The sequence below is a fragment of the Schistocerca serialis genome, chromosome 9 (genome assembly GCF_023864345.2).
Source record: "Schistocerca serialis cubense isolate TAMUIC-IGC-003099 chromosome 9, iqSchSeri2.2, whole genome shotgun sequence".
NCBI lineage: Eukaryota > Metazoa > Arthropoda > Insecta > Orthoptera > Acrididae > Schistocerca > Schistocerca serialis.
This window is the reverse complement of record NC_064646.1, coordinates 81,432,985-81,454,854: the sequence shown is the minus strand read 5'-3', so window position 1 is coordinate 81,454,854 and position 21,870 is coordinate 81,432,985. Positions and strand designations below refer to the sequence as shown.

The following is a 21,870-nucleotide window of genomic DNA, read 5'->3' as shown; positions in this document are numbered from 1 at the left end:
TCAATGAGATTAGGGTTCCCCAAGAACTAAGATTTTACTCATCTATGAAAATTATGTAGGTTTTTTTTATATTTTAAAACAAAAACTAGACAAGCTTTTATCCGTCACTGCTTCTGATTGTATATTTTCTAGTTTTGTTTTTTGTAACGTTTGGAATGTTCTGCTATAACTCTGTGATGCCAAAACGGTTTCATTGCTAATCAGTACTTGCACATGTTCTGCTTTCTTATGCTGCCTGTGCCCAGGTACTTATCTTAACGCTGCATATTGCATTTTGTAGGCTTTAAGGGCTTTTATTATTACGCTTCATTTTCTGTAAGGTCAGCTGTGGTATCCTTAATATACTCTAACTTTATACTCGTTTTTAATGTGAAGGAGCCTTAGGATGGCAATACTGAGAAGCGGAAAGCGGTTGTCTAAATAAAATAACTTCTCAAAACATACGGCTGTTTGGCGATTTTCCTTGGTAGATGTTTGACAGGTCACTATCCCATTTTTGCATTGAATCAACAGAGTAAATTCGGATGCTCGGACGTGGATTTGAACCTTCGTCCTCCAGATTGCGAATCCAGTGTGCTGACCCCTATGACCCTCCCTCGGTCATACCACACAATCACACATGACAGTCAGTATGAGTTACTTAGTTATGACATTATAAGGAAATGTTCGGATGCTTATATTCAGTTCTTGTAAATCGACGACATTTTTTTCATCTCAGTTATGCATGTGTATAATATTAGTGTGACCTGCTTCTATCCTGGAAACATTAAATATGCAAATTCAATTATTTCAAGACAATGTTGTTGTCAGTGCTTGCGTATGCTCTGAGGTGATGTAAGTCATGGTAACGATATGCACATAGACACATGACGGTAATATCGCGTACTCGAGGTATTGAAGGGCAGTGCATTGGCGGAGCTGTCGTTTGTACTCAGATGAGTCATGTGGAAAGGTTTCGGAAGTGATTATAGCCGCAAAAATGGAATTAACAGACTTTGGACGCGGAATGGTAGCTGGAGCAAGACGCAAGGGACATTCACTTTCGGAAATCGTTAGCGAATTGAATATTCCGAGATCCACAGTGTCAAGAGAGTACCGACGATGCCAAACTTCAGCCATTGTCTGTCACAACAGACAACGCAGTGGTCAATGACCTTCACTTACCGACCCAGAGCAGCGGCTGTCAATGCCCACAGACAAGCAACAGTGCGTGAAGTAACAGCAGAAACGAATGTGGCGTTAATGGACTATAGCTGCAGACGACCGACGCAAATGCCCTTGCCAACAGCTCGACATTGCCCGCAGCGCATCTACTGGGCTTGTGACCGCAGCAATTGGACTGGAAAACCGTGGCCCGGTCAGATGAGCCACGATTTCAGTCGGTAAGAGCTGGTGGTAGGGTTCGAGTGTGGCGCAGACCCCACGAAGCCACGGACGTAGGTTGTCAATAAGTCACTGTGCAAGATTGTGGTGCTCCATAAATGTGAGCTGTGTTTACATGGAATGGACTGGGTCCTCTAGCCCAACTGAACCGATCATTGACTGGAAATGGCCATGTTCGGCGACTCGGAGACAGTAAGCAACCATTCATGGGGTTCACGTTCCCAATCAACGATGGAGTTTTTTGTGGATGACACTAAGCCATATCACTGGTTCAAAAAAATGGTTCAAATGGCTCTGAGCACTATGGGACTCAACTGCTGAGTTCATTAGTCCCCTGGAACTTAGAACTAGTTAAACCTAACTAACCTAAGGACATCACAAACATCCATGCCCGAGGCAGGATTCGAACCTGCGACCGTAGCGGTCTCGCGGTTCCAGACTGCAGCGCCTTTAACCGCACGGCCACTTCGGCCGGCTCATATCACTGGGTCACATCTACAGCTACATCTACATATACGTGATTACTCTTCTGTTCACAATAAATTGCCCGGCAGAGGGTTCAATGAACCATCTTCAAGCTGTCTCTCTACGGTTCCACTTTCGAACGGCGAGCGGGAAAAACGACCACTTAAATGTTTCTGTGCGAGCCCAGATTTAACTTATTTTATCGTGATGTAGGTGGCTGCCAACAGAACGTTTTCACAATCGGAGCAGAAAACTGGTGACTGAAATGTCTTGATTAGATCCCGTTGCAACGAAAAACGCCTTTGTTTTAATGATTACCACTCCAATTCACGGATCATGTCTGTGGCATTATATCCCGTATTTCGCGATAATACAAAACGAGCTGCCCTCCTTTGAACTTTTTCGATCTCATCCGTCAGTCCCATCTGATGCAGATCCCACAGCGCACAGCAATTCTCCACGATACAGCCGGTAATCGTGATGCAAACAGCCTCTTTAGTAGACCTGTTGCTCCTTCTAAGTGTTCTGCCAATGAATCGCAGTCTTTGATCTGCTGTACCCACAACATTATCTAGGTGATCGTTCCAGTTACGTTATTTGTAACTGTAATACCTAAGTATTAAGTTGAATTTAAAGCCTCAGATTTCCGTGACTTATCGTGTAATCGAGGTTTAGCGGATTTCTTTTAGTACTCATGTGATTAAGTTCACACTTTTCCCGCGCGGGATAGACGCGCCGTCTCAGGCGTCTTGTCACGGTCCGGGAGGCTCCCCCCCCCCCCCCCCCCCCGTCGGAGGTTCGAATCCTCCCTCGGGCATGGGTGTGTGTGTGTGTGTGTGTGTGTGTGTGTGTGTGTGTGTGTGTGTGTGTGTGTGTGTGTGTTGTCCTTAGTGTAAATTAGATTAAGTAGTCTTAGGGACCGATGACCTCAGCAGTTTGGTTCCATAAGACCTTATCACAAATTTCCAAATTTTTCACACGTTTCTTTAGTCAAGGTCAATTGCCACTTTTCACATCATACAAATATCTTATCTAAATCATTTTTCAATTCGTTTGGATCATCTGATGACTTTACAATACAGTAAATGACAGTATCATCTGCAAGCGATGCAGGAAGATCTGCAGCGGATAGGCACTTGGTGCAGGGAGTGGCAACTGACCCTTAACATAGACAAATGTGGTAGCAGTTACTTCTGTAAATATCTGGGAGTATGCGTGCGGAACAATTTGAAGTGGAATCATCATATAAAATTAATTGTTGGTAAGGCGGGTACCAGGTTGAGATTCATTGGGAGAGTGCTTAGAAAATGTAGTCCATCAGCAAAGGAGGTGCCTTACAAAACACTCGTTCGACCTATACTTGAGTATTGCTCATCAGTGTGGGATCAGTATCAGATCGGGTTGACGGAGGAGATAGAGAAGATCCAAAGAAGAGCGGCGCGTTTCGTCACAGGGTTATTTGGTAACCGTGATAGCGTTACGGAGATGTTTAGCAAACTCAAGTGGCAGACTCTGCAAGATGGTTCAAATGGCTCTGAGCACTATGGGACTCAACTGCTGTGGTCATCAGTCCCCTAGAACTTAGAACTACTTAAACCTAACTAACCTAAGGACATCACACACATCCATGCCAAAGGCAGGATTCGAACCTGCGACCGCAGCAGTCGCACGGTTCCGGACTGCGCGCCTAGAACCGCGAGACCACCGCGGCCGGCGACTCTGCAAGAGAGGCGCTCTGCATCGCGGTGTAGCTTGCTCGCCAGGTTTCGAGAGGGTGCGTTTCTGGATGAGGTATCGAATATATTGCTTCCCCCTACTTATACCTCCTGAGGAGATCACGAATGTAAAATTAGAGAGATTCGAGCGCTCACGGAGGCTTTCCGGCAGTCGTTCTTCCCGCGAACCATACGCGACTGGAGCAGAAAAGGGAGGTAATGACAGTGGCACGTAAAGTACCTCCGTCACACACCGTTGGGTGGCTTGCGGAATATAAATGTAGATGTAGATGTAGAAGCACTCTAAGAGGTCTACTCAGATTGTTTCCTATGTTGTTAATATAGATCAAGAACAATAGAGGCTCTATAACACCTCCATGAGGAACGCCGGATATTACTTCTATTTTACTCGATGTCTTTGCATCTATTACTACGAATTGTGACCTTTCTAACAGGAAATCGCGAGTCCAGTAGCGCAACTGAGGCAGTATTCTACAGGCACGTAGTTTGGTTAGAAGACGCTTGAGAGGAACGGTGTCAAAAGCCTTCTGGAAATCTAAAAATATGGAATAAATTTGACATCCCCTGTTGATAGCACTCATTACTCCAGGAGTATAAAGAGCTAGTTGTATGTCCCAAGAACGATGTTTTCTGAATCCGTGCTGACTATGTGTCAATAAATCGTTTTTTTTTTTTTTCGAGGTAATTCATAATGCTCGAACACAGTATATGTTCCAAAACCCTATTGCAAATCGACGTTAGTGATATGGGCCTGCAATTCAGCGGGTTACTCCATTATCCTTTTTTGGTTATTGGTGTGACTTGAGCCACAACTGTTCGCGGTTGGTTTCAAAAGCATTCTGAACAATTCGAGCTAATTATTTGGTTACCCAGATCGTCCGTCATAAACCGCACCGAAGAATTAAGGGACATAATCGAGGGGTCAGTTCGTCCACAAAATTATGCACTGCCAACATTTTCGGAGTTACGGGCGCTATGGGGACAGCATGGCTGGATATTTCTGCAGGTGTTTTCCAACGAGGATTTGAGTATATGCTACGTCCAGTTGCTGCACTAGTCGGGCAGCAGGAGACCCAACAAGGCAGTAGGAGGTACCCCATCTCTTGTCATGTCATTGTATAGAGTTACGAAATGAAGTGTCCTGCTATGTATTTCTTGCGAATTAGCGACGTTAATGTAGGACTGTGGTACAAGGAAGGTGCATTCCATGCACTGTTCTTGACTGATGGCTACTGTGAACAAATAATACGTGACTGTTATCTGCTACTTAATTTTATTTTTGATTTTACGTCACTTCAGTATGGAGTCACTTCATTATGGAGTTAGAGCAGCTTCTTCTCACCACGGTCGATCGTCGTTGTTTTTTTACTAGACTCGAGCAATGGTGATGAAACACAACTACCCCTTTCGCTTTGTCATGTTTTGTTTGAGCGCTTGGCCCACTTTATTCTGCATTTGTTAACCCAAAGAGACATACGAGGCCGTGCTGAAAATTAATTCCTCCGAATTTTTTATTCCGTTATTCTTAATACTTTTTTCTTAAGGCGAACGTTATTGACATTCTACATCTTCATTCTTCATTTCTACATATGTGCAGTGCTCTGCTAGTATTGTTGTTGTTGTGGTCTTCAGTCCTGAGACTGGTTTGATGCAGCTCTCCATGCTACTCTATCCTGTGCACGCTTCTTCATCTCCCAGTACCTCCTGCAGCCTACATCCTTCTGAATCTGCTTAGTGTATTCATCTCTTGGTCTCGCTCTCCGATTTTTACCCTCCACGCTGCCCTCCAATACTAAATTGGTGATCCCTCGATGTCTCAGAACATGTCCTACCAACCGATACCTTCTTCTAGTCAAGTTGTGCCACAAACTTCTCCCCAATCCTATTCAATACTTCCTCATTAGTTATGTGATCTACCCATCTAATCTTCAGCATTCTTCTGTAGCACCACATTTCGAAAGCTTCTATTCTCTTCTTGTCTAAACTATTTATCGTCCACGTTTCAATTCCATACATGCCTACATTCCATACAAATACTTTCAGAAACGACTTCCTGACATTTATATCTATACTCAATGTTAACAAATTTTTCTTCTTCAGAAACGCTTTCCTTGCCATTGCCAGTCTACATTTTATATCCTCTCTACTTCGACCATCGTCAGTTATTTTGCTCCCCAAATAGCAAAACTCCTTTACTACTTTAAGTGTCTCATTTCCTAATCTAATTCCCTCAGCATCACCCGACTTAATTCGACTACATTCCATTACCCTCGTTTTGCTTTTGTTGATGTTCATCTTGTACCTTCCTTTCAAGACACTGTCCATTCCGTTCAGCTGCTCTTCCAAGTCCTTTGCTGTCTCTGACAGAATTACAATGTCATCGGCGAATCTCAAAGTTTTTATTTCTCCTCCATGGATTTTAATACCTACTCCAAATTGTTCTTTTGTTCCCTTTACTGCTTGCTCAATATTCAGATTGAATAACATCGGGGAGAGGCTACAACCCTGTCTCACTCCCTTCCCAACCACTGCTTCCCTTTCATACCCCTCGACTCCATCTGCTTTCTGTACAAATTGTAAATAGCCTTTCACTCCCTGTATTTTACCCCTGCCACCTTCAAAATTTGAAAGAGAGTATTCCAGTCAACATTGTAAAAAGCTTTCTCAAAGTCTACAAATGCTAGAAACGTAGGTGTGCCTTTCCTTAATCTTTCTTCTAAGATAAGTCGTAGGGTCAGTATTGCCTCACGTCTTCCAACATTTCGACGGAATCCAAACTGATCTTCCCCGAGGTCGGCTTCTATCAGTTTTTCCATTCGTCTGTAAAGAATTCGCGTTAGTATTTTGCAGCTGTGACTTATTAAACTGATAGTTCGGTAATTTTCACATCTGTCAACACCTGCTTTCTTTGGGATTGGAATTATTATATTCTTCTTGAAGTCTGAGGGAATTTCGCCTCTGCCAGTAGAGGACATGGAATTGCATGGTGTAAAATGGCGGTGTGTAACGTTACGGTGTCAGTGCGTGAGAAAAGCCGTACTGTAAGTTTCGAATTCGCTTTAATGAAGTTTCGAATTCAAAGAGGTGGTCCACGCATGAAGCATCCTCTCCTTCAGTACGATAATGCCAGAACACTCACAAGCGCTGTGACAACTGCAACAATCCGAAGTCTTGGGTTCGATGTCATCGGTCATCCTCCGTTTCGACTCGTCCCATTCCTTCGCTTCTTTCCAAAAGTTAAATAATATCTTCGAGGGATTCATTTTGATAGTGATGAAGTGTAGTAAATAGAGGTGAGGTTATTTCTCCGTTAACTAATTCACACATTCTACAGTGACGGTATCAAAAAACTGTTCCCTCTTTGGGAGAAATGCGTTCGTCGTCGAAATAAATATGTATACATGAAGCATGAAGATTTATAATGTTAATAAAGTTCGTTATATTTAAAAAGCTTTAAGACTTTACTAATCAAAAGTTAGGTGAAATCCGTTTCTTCTGAACTCCCTTCTATATACACTCCTGGAAATGGAAAAAAGAACACATTGACACCGGTGTGTCAGACCCGCCATACTTGCTCCGGACACTGCGAGAGGGCTGTACAAGCAATGATCACACGCACGGCACAGCGGACACACCAGGAACCGCGGTGTTGGCCGTCGAATGGCGCTAGCTGCGCAGCATTTGTGCACCGCCGCCGTCAGTGTCAGCCAGTTTGCCGTGGCATACGGAGCTCCATCGCAGTCTTTAACACTGGTAGCATGCCGCGACAGCGTGGACGTGAACGGTATGTGCAGTTGACGGACTTTGAGCGAGGGCGTATAGTGGGCATGCGGGAGGCCGGGTGGACGTACCGCCGAATTGCTCAACACGTGGGGCGTGAGGTCTCCACAGTACATCGATGTTGTCGCCAGTGGTCGGCGGAAGGTGCACGTGCCCGTCGACCTGGGACCGGACCGCAGCGACGCACGGATGCACGCCAAGACCGTAGGATCCTACGCAGTGCCGTAGGGGACCGCACCGCCACTTCCCAGCAAATTAGGGACACTGTTGCTCCTGGGGTATCGGCGAGGACCATTCGCAACCGTCTCCATGAAGCTGGGCTACGGTCCCGCACACCGTTAGGCCGTCTTCCGCTCACGCCCCAACATCGTGCAGCCCGCCTCCAGTGGTGTCGCGACAGGCGTGAATGGAGGGACGAATGGAGACGTGTCGTCTTCAGCGATGAGAGTCGCTTCTGCCTTGGTGCCAATGATGGTCGTATGCGTGTTTGGCGCCGTGCAGGTGAGCGCCACAATCAGGACTGCATACGACCGAGGCACACAGGGCCAACACCCGGCATCATGGTGTGGGGAGCGATCTCCTACACTGGCCGTACACCACTGGTGATCGTCGAGGGGACACTGAATAGTGCACGGTACATCCAAACCGTCATCGAACCCATCGTTCTACCATTCCTAGACCGGCAAGGGAACTTGCTGTTCCAACAGGACAATGCACGTCCGCATGTATCCCGTGCCACCCAACGTGCTCTAGAAGGTGTAAGTCAACTACCCTGGCCAGCAAGATCTCCGGATCTGTCCCCCATTGAGCATGTTTGGGACTGGATGAAGCGTCGTCTCACGCGGTCTGCACGTCCAGCACGAACGCTGGTCCAACTGAGGCGCCAGGTGGAAATGGCATGGCAAGCCGTTCCACAGGACTACATCCAGCATCTCTACGATCGTCTGCATGGGAGAATAGCAGCCTGCATTGCTGCGAAAGGTGGATATACACTGTACTAGTGCCGACATTGTGCATGCTCTGTTGCCTGTGTCTATGTGCCTGTGGTTCTGTCAGTGTGATCATGTGATGTATCTGACCCCAGGAATGTGTCAATAAAGTTTCCCCTTCCTGGGACAATGAATTCACGGTGTTCTTATTTCAATTTCCAGGAGTGTATTTACAGTAATTTGTTGGTGTACAGTATTTGAGACGCTGAAACTAATATTTTACAAACAAGCTGAATCTCTTTGGAGAATGTTATCAGCAATTACGCTGTTTCTGTCTGCATAGTTGTAATTGCTTAGTATTTTGCATCATTTTTTGTGATTATTTCTACAGATGCCATGTATATCTGAGTTTGATAGATATCAGTGATTTGATATGAAAATCGTTCTCCTGTTCTGATCTTCATTCGGAAGACTGATGAGACGCACGTTTCCACGTTAGGATATCCTATGCAGGCATTTTCTTCTCCCCATTAACTACTACACCGTATAGTGAATCCTTCGACTTCCTCTACCTGTGTACTCTCACACGTCCCTGCATTACCAAATAAACTGTCCCTTTATGGCTCAGGATGTGTTCCGTCGAAGGATTTGCTCTTTTAGTGCCGTAACTTTCTTTTCTCCTCAGCTCGATTCAGCACTTCTTCTTTAGTTATACGATCCACCTGTCTGATCTTCTGCAGTCTTCTGTAGCTCCACGTTTCAAAAGACTTTATTCTCTTCTCCTCTGCACTGTATATCCTCCGTCTTCACAAAGTTGCCCAGGCAAATACTTTGCTACCGTTTTATTGTATGGTGCATGTTAAAATACTTCTCATTTCCTAGAAACACTTGTCTTTGTGTCGCAAATCTCTATTTTATATCCGTTTTAATTCATCCATCATTAATTACTTTGCTCATCAATTAGCAAAACTCAGCTATTACCTTCAGTGACTCATATCGTATTACCATTATTTTATTTTTATTGGCATTCATCTTATAAACTCTTCTCATGACGCTATCCATTCTTTTCAAATTATCTAAGTACATTTCTGTTAACAAAATTATAACAATATCCATCATTCACCATCAGTGACAAGACGCCCTACACTTGTGAAGGTTTCTATTTCCTACAAGAAAATTTCCTTTTCATTTAGTAAATAGTAAATTTTGCGACTATAGCGACCATTAATGATGAATATCAATAGTTACGTACGTCCCGTGAACAAAACTTTATGTTATAATGACATCAGCAAGCTTTAAAATTTTTATTTCTTCTCCTTGAACTATGATTCCACTCTAAAATGTTTCTTTACTTTCACGTATTAGTTGCTCAATGCTCAGAAAAAATAACATTGGGGTAAGTTACACTCCTGTCTTACTCCCATCTCAACTGATGTTTCCCTCCCATGTCTTTAGACTCTTATAACTGTTGTCTGGCTTCTGTGCAATTTGTACGGAACTTTCCCCTCGTCATTTTTTCACCTGATACCACCAAAATTTCAAAAGTGTGTATTCGATGCAACATTATCAACAGAATATTTAGCTTCATGTATCATGTGTGAACGTGAAGTTCTCCCGGCAGATATTAACTTTATGTTACTTGTTTGTTTCGACGGATACGTAGGTCAGATGTCTACTGGATTCATTTTTCTAAGAATAATATTGTTATTTTATTTACGTATACCCGTAAAAGGTCTATTTTCTAACTGAAACTGCCTGCATTACTGAAGACTTTTGACATGCAGTTTATGGAATGTGACACCATAAATTTTTATAAGTATAGCGGAGATTTAGACCACCGTCTCTTAAATATAATTCACGGACCGGATAACTTCAGTGGAAAAACACTGAACAAAGAGCGTTAACCGGAAAAGGAGCTCTGTCAAATAGTTCACAAATTTTCTATTTACCCTTTTGAAACGTGGAAAGATTCTGACGTCAATCTCAAGGGGGGAATCACCACTCGTGACCTGTATCACAGTAAGTACGGATAACATGAAGGAGTACAGTGCTCGGTGATCATTCTGCGAAACTACACAGCGCAACAGGTCGCTGGGATTACCAGAAATGAAACCCTGCTGGCTCGCGAAAAATAAACGTAGGGGTTCGGTGGTGGGGACCAGGCAGTGGACTGGAGTGGTATATAAAAACGCGTGGGACGCCCGGTTGGCAGTCGTATTCGCACAGCATTAGCGGCAACAGGCAGAAGCAGCACCAGCAAACATGAAGGTCACACTAGCGATAGCAGCGGCGGTCTTGTTCGTCGTCATGGCAACTACAGTGGACGCTGCATCGGGTGAGTCTCACTGCGATTGTTGAGTTTCGGAGGTGCCAAGATAATTAATCATTCACTGTTTCCATTCTGGTGCAAGTTAAGCAGTGCTGCTTCTGCTGTTTCCACAGAGAAACAGATGCGAACGACGCCTCCCCACTGTGTAGTTGTATCTCACCAAGTGAGGTGGGCATTGACTGAATCAGTAGAGCTTGTGCGTAGCCTGGTTAAAACCATCTTCACCTCTGCATAAATCATTTTATGAGGGCCCGGAATGGGTCCGAAAATAACACCTGAACATCTTCACACTACAGCTACGCCTTCGTAATGTAGCATTCCACCTCTCACTCGCAAACTTTAATATTTGGTTGTAGCTGTTGCAGTTCATTCCACTCATCAGACATTACAGTATCGATGTTTCGTGGCTGACTCTTCATACTCTTTGCCAGCTTTTTTTTCTTCTTAAGCTATTTTTATGAATCTGTTATGTCGGACATATGATTTATAATTCGAACATCAACCAGCCACAAATATGGTTTAAAAAAGTTGTTTTAAATCAGACGATTACAGGTTTCGCATTTGTTGCAACTCGACATTCACATGTCTCTTCTAGATATCTTTCTTTCTTGCTGCGTCGTCGTTACTAGTCCAAATACTATAGCAAAAAAAAAATAATTCATGAGTACGTGACTTAAGAGATATTTTGTTTTTCTTTTTAAGCTCCACAGACACTCTTGTAGTGATTTTAAAAGTTGTAAAACAGTAAATGTGTCGCTAAAGTATGTGCTGCATGTTTCTGTGCCACAAATTCGTTTTGTATTTGAGTTATGCATTTTAAAGCTAAGCTTGTCATTGCTTTCACAGCTTCATTGACGTTCATCATTATTATTTACTCTTTTTTTTAGCTTTACGCCATTTAAGGTTTTCATTTTTGTTAGATCCGTATACTGTTACGTTTGAATTTTCATCGTAATTCTATATGTTGATTCAAAAGTCATGTCCCATGGGACAAATAGGGAGAATTGCACCCATAAACTTTCAGAGTTGTTAATGCGGACAAAAACAAGAGAAAAGGCTAATAAACGTAGACTGTTGAATGCACACCTTAAGATCTATGAGCACTTATTCACTCTAGATACTGCGAAACCGCTTCTATCGCCGGCTCTTTGCTTTCCACATTTTGAGAGAGATCGTGGTAGGAAACAAAACAAGGAAAAGACATGTCCAGTAAACAGGGGCTCTAAAGGGCACACCTTACGAACTGTGAGCGCTTGTTCAGTAGCTAAGACGTGTTTCACACAAACGAAGATGAAAAAATGTTCATAGCTCCAAACAGAAGCGGAATATGCGTACATGCTTCTACTTTTTATAGTATCATCCAGGGTCTAAGATTATGAACGAAACGCAAATAAGCCGTCTTCAAGCGAAATTACTAATTCGAAAGTACATCACAACGTCTCACTTAAACTTCATGGTGACGTACTGTTTAGGATACATTCTTAAAACCACCGCTAGAGTGTATAGCTCACACTGCAGCGGTATCACGCCCCATAGGGCCGTTTCCGATAGGGTGCACTGCCTCTGTGTGATTTAAATGTCATCTGTTTAGAATGCCACGAAATTTTTATTCTTATAGAAATATTTTGTTTTTATTCATTCTTCGTGGTATGAAATCATCACACAAGCAGTTACAGTTCAGAATGTTCTTATCTTCTATTTTATTTATTTATTTATTTTTTCATGTGGTACACGACACAACCAATCGCCGACGTAAAGCAAATTCCCCTATATCTCGTCGCGGTAATATTTTATCCAACAGATGAACGAGTTAGAATAATTGCGAATCGTCTTTTACGTAGACGCTCTTGCAACATTCCTACTTACGCAATTGGTCTGCATGTTCTACATCTTGATCGCAAACATTTTGTTGATCAATTTGTTGTGCAGAAAAAATTTGAAACCACAGTGGTACAATGCGGCATTAATAGGAAGTTTAATGCATTTTTAGTTTTTTAACTTCTATTTTTATATTTTTATTGTATCTCAGAGTTCATAACACAGCTTCGTACTTCCACGCTGTGTGCAAGTTACATTCTAACAGATATAATAGCATGGATCGTCATTAAAACAAGCAAAAGAATGAGCTATACTTAAAGGAAAGTTGACTGCGGTAACCTCTGCACCAATTCGTTCGGGAAAACCACCACTAAATGAACCGTGTGTTCGCTACAGATGACAGTCATACGAATCTTTCCGAATTATATACGTCTACGATATCCTCAAAAAAGTGTTCACGATAAAAGGAAGTTAAAAAGATACCTACGTGCCTTCACTGTATTTAGTCAGGACTCATTTGTTACAGCAGTATAAATATCACCAGTTGGCTTAAGACGAGTAGTTCAAGAAACGTCAAGTAAGGGAGTACGGAAAATCCACGCAAATATCCTGCGCCTAGTTTATTTCTGTATTGTATTTTATAACTAGTGTACACAAACATTTTTTTCTTCTCCGTATCAGTTATGGAGACTGGTCTGTGAGTGAAAATCCAATTTCTATATACGTTATTGTTTCGAAATTTATGTTCCTCATGTTTACATCCTGTTTTGACATTAAAATAAAAAGTTCGTTGAACACCTGTGCATGTTTAAAACCTAAACTAAATAAGGAATCATTTTGTGGTGATTCTTGCAGATGCAGTGCCTGCTAACAAAATTAAAAAATATCAGGTGCACCTATTGTTCAGACAACTGTTTTTTATATAAACCCAAACATGTTGCACTACCTTTGTGCCATCGTTGAAGGGTGTTCTTTATTCTGTTATGTAAAATGTGAACACATTTTAGCTCATAACTGTTCTAACGAAATCATGCCTAAAAAAGGTCTGTCCCCGCCGTTACGCTAATTTTTGTACGTTACTAGGTTATGTAGGATCCTCTGTAGACTGATTTGTTAAATCGTCAACCAAACACACGGGACCACCGTTTAACTGCAGATGACAAACTACCAATATCTGATACTGTATAGTGCGTCCTGCTTAACACAGTAATATAGAAAAATTAAGGTAACGTAATGAAAACATTATTAGATCTAATTTAGTGGGAATAATTATCACTTAATTCATGTTAAGATGTAACAGAACTAAAAATAAAACACTGACTGACGAAAACAATATTTGTTTTTTATATAAAAACCATTTGTTTGCATAACAGGCAGACCTGATATTCAGTAAAAAATGAGACATATTCTTTAGTAGAGAACTATGTGCATATTGGTTGTCTCAATAGTTCCTTACTGAATGAATGTGCATGAGCGAGTGACATATGGCTACATAAAAAGTTTGTAAGGAAACATAATGTAATGATGTTCAATGCGAAACCGCGGAACGCTTAGTGACAATAAAAAAATGAAAATTAAACCCTGACTGAGACAGTAAACACATTTTCATTTGCTGGTTGGTTTTTGTTCTAGAGTGTACTCCAGGTGACACGAAGAAGGAAGACTGCAACACTTGTAGGTGCACTCCAACAGGCGTCTGGGTCTGCACGCGCAAAGGGTGTGTTACGAAGAGAGGTGAGCGGCTGTCTGCTTCGTTTGAGAGTATCCTCTGTTCTTTCACGAAATACCGGTGTCGAACAAAAAGTATATTGACGTTGTTCAATAATTTTTCGTCCATTACAGTGCAGAATGCAAGGTGTAATAAAACGTATACTGTAGCATGCGGGGAGTAATGAAACGATACGGACAAACGTAGAGGGTCTCATGAGTAACAAATTCAGTACAGGAACCCCAACGTCGATACAGGGAGTTGAACGTACCGTGGCTGATACGAGCCGTTAGGGCAGCTAGTGGGTCCTTAATCGGGACTTCGTACAGTAGAACTGTTGTTTGTTATTCAGTGTTTAGGAATGACTACCACAAAGTTCAATGGATAAAATAGAGGTGACTGCCGCATAGATAGCCATTGGCCCCTACATTTTCAACGGTCTGTAGCATCACTGGATGACTACTCATGGAATTTTATTCTTAATTTATTTCTAATATTTCTAACAAGGGAACCTCCCCATCGCACCCCCCTCATATTTAGTTATAGGTTGGCACAGTGGATAGCCCTTGAGAAACTAAACACAGATCAATGAGAAAACAGGAAGAAGTTGTAACTATGAAAAAATAAGCAAAATATACAAACTGAGTAGTCCACGTGCAAGACATACAACATCAAGGAAAGTGTGAACTCAGGAGCGCCGTGGTCCCGTGGTTAGCGTGAGCAGCTGCGGAATGAGAGGTCTTTGGTTCAATTCTGCCCTCGGATGAAAAGTTTATCTTCTTTATTTTTGATCTGTCCGTTCGTTCATTGACGTCTCTGTTCACTGTAATAAATTTAGTGTCTGTGTTTTGGGACCGCACCGCAAAACTGTGCGATTAGTAGACGAAAGGACGTGCCTCTCCAATGGGAACCGAAATCATTTGATCGCAAGGTCATAGGTCAACCGATTCCTCCACAGGAAAACACGTCTGATATATTCTATACGACACTGGTGACGGCATGTGCGTCACATGACAGGAATATGTTGTCAACCCACCTAACTTGTACACTTGGCGAATGGGTAATAAGATTCTTCTACCTTGCCCGATTTAGGTTTTCTTGTGGATATGATAATCACTCCCAAAAAAGAGATGAAAACATAAGCGTTTGTCACATAAACTGAAAAAACAAGTTAAATTTTGCACCCGAGGGAAGGCTTGAACCTAGGACCTCTCTGTCCGCAGCTGCTGACGCTAACCACAGGTCCACGGCACTCTTTGGATTGCTCTTCCCTTGTTGTTGCAAATCTTGCGCATGGACTATTCAGTTTGTATATTTTGCATATTTTTTCATATTTCCACACAACTTCTTCCTGTTGTCTCGATTGATCTGTGTTTAGTTTTACAAGGCCTATCCACTGTGTCAACTTATAACTAAATCTGAGGGGGGTGCGATGGGGAGGTTCCCTTGTAAGACCAACGCGTAAGTGACCCTTGTTAATGATGGGAGAACTGCCTGCCACAGAAAGCTCTGGAAACGCTGTCACATGTCTGCGGATGTGCGTCTCCCACGTGCTCTGTCGCGAGTATTTAACAGCTTCGTTAAGTTTGGTTTGTATTTTGCCTGCTTCATCGACCTGCCTTACATAACAGCTTCCACGTCTACAAATAAATGATTTTCAAGCTCTTGGGGTAAGCCTTTCCTGCATGCCAGGTATGTTGTGGGAGTAGTATTGACCTGCTTTATTGAACTGTACTGCAGATGGTTTACATACCGATGAACATTGTTGGGGTCAGAGTTATGGAGAGACGGAAATGGACAGAGAGAAGGAAGATGCAAAGCGTAGAGGGGTAATAGGCAGTTGGAAAAGGAAGAGGGGGAGGTAGAGATGGTAAGGGAAATTGGGAGGAAGATCTGGTCAGAGGAAGGATGATACGGTGAGAGGAAGGAGGAGCAAATTATGGTCCGGGGAAACGGAAAGGGATTGAGGAAATGAACAAAACCAGGTGTGGAGAAGATGAGACAGAGTGAGTTTGGAGAAGGAGGTAGACAGATAGAGGTGGGAGAATGAGATGGACAGAGGCAGAAAGAGGTGGACAAAGAGAGAGGGAGGAAGAAGTGTGTTAAATATGTATGTCAAAAAATACGCGGGTGAAGCCATCGGGAAAAATGGGTGGTTCTATCAAAAGCAAAGTATTTACAATCTGCTTGTTGCAGTAGCTCGGCTGACGTAAACAGACTGCAGCGTATATTTCACTGGGTTTAAGGATGAACCCAGAATTTTCTTCCTTTCCTCATAATAGAGTACCAAATCTCTGCACTCTATACGCCGAATGTTACAAACATCAGCTCAGGTGTAGCGAGCAGTACTCCCTCTCCTCCACGCTCACACACAGCAGCTGCAGTTTGTCACTCCAGAGAAGCGCTGAATGTGTAGCTGCGTTGCCAGCCACTCATCAGCCAGTCACCAATTTACAGGGTGTTTCAAAAATGACCGGTATATTTGAAACGGCAATAAAAACTAAGCGAGCAGCGATAGAAATACACCGTTTGTTGCAATATGCTTGGGACAACAGTACATTTTCAGGCAGACAAACTTTCGAAATTACAGTAGTTACAAGTTTCAACAACAGATGGCGCTGCGGTCTGGGAAACTCTATAGTACGATATTTTCCACATATCCACCATGCGTAGCAATAATATGGCGTAGTCTCTGAATGAAATTACCCGAAACCTTTGACAACGTGTCTGGCGGAATGGCTTCACATGCAGATGAGATGTACTGCTTCAGCTGTTCAATTGTTTCTGGATTCTGGCGGTACACCTGGGTCTTTCAAGTGTCCCCACAGAAAGAAGTCACAGGGGTTCATGTCTGGCGAATAGGGAGGCCAATCCACGCCGCCTCCGTTATGTTTCGGATAGCCCAAAGCAATCACACGATCATCGAAATATTCATTCAGGAAATTAAAGACGTAGGCCGTGCGATGTGGCCGGGCACCATCTTGCATAAACCACGAGGTATTCGCAGTGTCGTCTAAGGCAGTTTGCACCGCCACAAATTCACGAATAATGTCCAGATAGCGTGATGCAGTAATCGTTTCGGATCTGAAAAATGGGCCAATGATTCCTTTGGAAGAAATGGCAGCCCAGATCAGTACTTTTTGAGGATGCAGGGACGATGGGACTGCAACATGGGGCTTTTCGGTTCCCCATATGCGCCAGTTCTGTTTATTGACGAAGCCGTCCAGGTAAAAATAACCTTCGTCAGTAAACCAAATGCTGCCCACATGCATATCGCCGTCATCAATCCTGTGCACTATATCGTTAGCGAATGTCTATCGTGCAGCAATGGTAGCAGCGCTGAGGGGTTGCCGCGTTTGAATTTTGTATGGATAGAGGTGTAAACTCTGGCGCATGAGGCGATACGTGGACGTTGGCGTCATTTGGACCGCAGCTGCAACACGGCGAACGGAAACCCGAGGCCGCTGTTGGATCACCTGCTGCACTAGCTGCGCGTTGTCCTATGTGGTTGCCGTACGCGGTCGCCCTACCTTTCCAGCACGTTCATCCGTCACGTTCCCAGTCCGTTGAAATTTTTCAAACAGATCCTTTATTGTATCGCTTTTCGGTCCTTTGGTTACATTAAACCTCCGTTGAAAACTTCGTCTTGTTGCAACAACACTGTGTTCTAGGTGGTGGAATTCCAACACCAGAAAAATCCTCTGTTCTAAGGAATAAACCATGTTGTCTACAGCACACTTGCGCGTTGTGAACAGCACACGCTTACAGCAGAAAGACGACATACAGAATGGCGCACCCACAGACTGCGTTGTCTTCTATATCTTTCACATCACTTGCAGTGCCATCTGTTGTTGAAAATTGTAACTACTGTAATTTCGAAAGTTTGTCTGCCTGAAAATGTACTGTTGTCCCAAGCATATTGCAACAAACGGTGTATTTCTATCGCTGCTCGTTTAGTTTTTATTGCCGTTTCAAATACACCGGTCATTTTTGAAACACCCTGTAGATGGCCTGCCGGTTCCGTTTCTTTTGAGTCACACCTTGCACGGAAGGCCTAACAGAATCAGATTTAGACGGGTGACTCCAAGACACCTCTACTTCACGTGCCCTGACAGCTGAAGCATTTGAGGTGGTCTTCCTACATTTCCTAGCTCCAGGATATTACACCGCTCAAACAGTGAAAGTGGACTATGACGAGTAGTTATTCTAAAGAGTTTATCGAGATTTCTTTATGTGGTGTAGACGTGCATTCTTGAACAGTTATTCCCAAAGCCACGTCTTGCAAGGCACGTTTAAGTTTTTGGAGCGGTACCTGCGTTATTTTTAGGTGAAATGTGGGATGGTTGCCTTTGAAAAGTTTGCGGCCGATTCTAATACCCTGTCGTTGTCCATTCTAATTATTTTCTGTCCATTCTGTAGTTCCTTTGTTTGAATCAATTCTGGTTTTTTTTTTGTCCATTCTAGGCTTCTGCTTTTCCTGACCTTCCTCTGCTTCTGCTCTTTGTCCTTCTGGAGCTTCTCCTCTTTTGATCCATTCCAACCCATGTTCTTTCTCTCCATTCTGATCTTCTGTCCTCTTTGTTCATTCTCGGCTTCTGTACGTGTTGTCCATTCTGATGTTCTGTTCCTTCCGTATATCCGGAGCTTATGTTTTTTCTGTCCATTTTCAGCTTCTGTACTTTCTACCCATTCTCAGCTTCTGAGCTTTCTGCCCATTGTGAGCTTCTGCGCTCTCTGTCCATTCTCAGCTTCTGCCATTTCTGTCCATTCTCAGCTTCTGTCCTTTCCGTCCATTCTCAGGTTATGCAAATTCTATCCATTCCGAGCTTTTGGGTTTCTGACCATTCTGAGCTTCTGTTTCTTCTGTCCATTGTGAGATTCTGTTCTGTCTATTCTGAACTATTGGTCTTCCTGCCCTTCTGATGTTCTATTCGTTTTTTTTTTTTATATTTCATCTTCCTGATGTCCTATTATATGATATGTTATAGTAGGTAAAAATGCTGCTACTCCCACAAAAGCGTTCGTACAACTCTTTCCTAGCCGCGCGGGATTAGCCGAGCGGTCTGGGGCGCTGCAATCATGGTCTGTGTGGCTGGTCCCGGCGGAGGTTCGAGTCCTCCCTGGGGCACGGGTGTGTGTATGTTTGTCCTTAGGATAATTTAGGTTAAGTAGTGTGTAAGCTTAGGGACTGATGGCCTCAGCAGTTAAGTCCCATAAGATTTCACACACATTTCAACCTTTTTTGAACAACTCTTTCCTGTTGTAAAATACACACGCATTAATTGTGAAATGTGCTCCTATTTTTAGTTCTTTAGTAAACAAGGTAACTGATGAATATTTTTATAATGAGGGAAAGCTGTTTTATTGCTCTCACAGGCAATTATCTGAGTCTCCTTTGATATTGTGTTGCAGAGGTGAACTGCACTCCTGGAACGACCTTCAAGGATAAGTGTAACACCTGCCGCTGCGGTCCCAACGGTAGAAGTTCCACCTGCACCTTGATGGCCTGTCCTCCTGGCTCGTATTAACCAGGCATGTAACCACTCTGATATTCGGCATTGTGAATTTCAGACCTAAACAAGTTAGCGTTTTAATGCTGCAATGAAGACTGACACGCCCAATCTTACGTCAGCATCGCTTCCTGACAGAGGGGTCGCGGTGGGTGTATGAGACTTCTTTACCGACGTTTCACACCCATCTGTGGGAGACTTCAGAGGCTGGAGGTAAACGAAGTGAAATACAAATGCTGAATTTGCAGTAAGAGAACAGCGACTGATTTAATTTTAATTGTCAATTGTGTCTCCGTCCAAAGATAATGATGCATTATGCGTCATATGACGTACGGTTATGAGTCACATATAACTCACAGTGCACTTATAAACTCGGAGAACCTTAAGCTTTGCCATTTTCTGTCTCTGAATATAGCTCCCTCACATGGGGCAAACCGTTAGTAAATAGTTTGATACGGCGACCATGGCCTTTGAAACACGATGTTTTAACTGTTGGTTTTAATGATGGAGACATCTCTAGGAAAGCACTATGATAGTTGGAAAAAATGGAAATGAAGTCCCATGCTTCTTTACAGAGCGTAGGGGAACGATGCGTGAGACCCGCACCGCCTTACTAGGCAAGGTTCTAATGGAGGTGGTTTGCCGTTGCCTTCCTCCGACCGTAATGGGGATGAATGATGATGATGAAGACGACACAACAACACCCAGTCATCTCGAGGCAGGAAAAATCCCTGACCCCGCCGGGAATCGAACCCGAGATCCCCTGCTCGGGAAGCGAGAACGCTACCGCGAGAACACGGGCGGACACTATGATAGTTACCATGCAGCATATTATGAGGCCCCTATTTTAACGGAAAAAACTTTGATAAATACCTAGTAACTGTAGAATAAGTGTCTGTGTGTGTGTGTGTGTGTGTGTGTGTGTGTGTGTGTGTGATCGAGATAGAGAGAGAGAGGGACAGAGAGTAAGTAAGTTATTTAAATTTTGTCTTAGGCTTTTCTCCTCAATTTATCTCAATTTATTAATATTAAGCTACAGTGGACCAAAATAGTGAAATATTGACACTTACATGCAGCACGTTTCATTTTCGTAGTCTCTCGTTGTTCTTTTGTGTATATTTAAGACCAATGAAGATACTCTCAAATACAATGAGACACCCTGCAAGTGGCAAAACATAAATTGCATTTATCAGACGCAGCGTAATCTCAAAATCGCTGCGCTGCTTCCACCAACAGAGGAAAGATATATCTATCGAAGTTTTTTGTTACTCGTTCTTTCTACTGATATTTTCCAGCCCAGTGTAACAACTGGCCCAACATTTCTCAAATATTAAAAATATACAAAAAGAATCCTAACACCTCGACGCTGAAAATCGCGTAACCGACGGAAAGATTTCCGACCAAGACTCCATGGAAGATAAAACTAATGAGCTCTAGACTGAATAAACATCGTTGTGGGTGTCACTGTTGATGAAAGAGGCAATAATCTTGCAACGATTCATTCTGTGCACTCTTCAGACTTAATTAGTTTATTTATATGCCTTTTTAAATACGTGTTACTTTCACAAACCTGGCGCAATCTTACACTTAGCTGTCTAAAAATAATGTTGTCTAATTTTTAAATCCTCATCTGGCTTCTGTTACGCCTTTCTCAGTTCTTTATTCCGCTTGATATGTTTTGCCTTTGTTTCTGTCGTATAAAATGGTGTAGTTATTATTGAGGCGCATGAAAATTACTAACAGATTCTGTTGTGGGGAACGTAAGTGGTTTTTACTTAATCTAAATTAAATGCCTCTTATAGTGCCATGTGAATGTTTTGCGTTTTCGTTTCAGCGTTCCTTCTTGAAGATGACGGACTATCCGAGAAGTTCTCTGGAGTTAAAACGCAGCAACACCATTTAAACAGTGTGGACGTCCTCCTTTTGTCTCTGCAGCAGATTATTTTCATCTCATTACAATTTACGATTTGTAATTCTCTTATCGCATTCAAGTATGAAAAATAAATACCATGATTGTAATCCGTCTAATACAGAGTTTGTTTCACGGACAACAATTCATTTCTATTGTATGTAAATGCAGTATTTATATTGTTTTAATTTGATTTTTGGTTCATTTGCTCATAAAGTTATTATTTTTCTTTCTACAACCGTCAACAATACAATAGTTTACTTTTTAATGTTAATTTTATATTATTCGCACATGCTAGACAAC

At 42.7% G+C, this 21,870-nt stretch overlaps 1 protein-coding gene across 1 annotated transcript in view; it reads left to right on the top strand.

Annotated features, from left to right (window-relative positions):
• Positions 1-10,555: 10,555 nt before the first annotated feature.
• The window catches only part of LOC126419379 (serine protease inhibitor I/II-like), a 58,889-nt gene continuing 47,574 nt past the window's right edge, over positions 10,556-21,870 (top strand). The window contains exons 1-2 of the mRNA XM_050086567.1: positions 10,556-10,628; positions 14,073-14,174. Coding sequence (XP_049942524.1) covers positions 10,556-10,628; positions 14,073-14,174 — 175 coding nt within the window. The remainder of the gene's footprint in view (positions 10,629-14,072; positions 14,175-21,870) is intronic.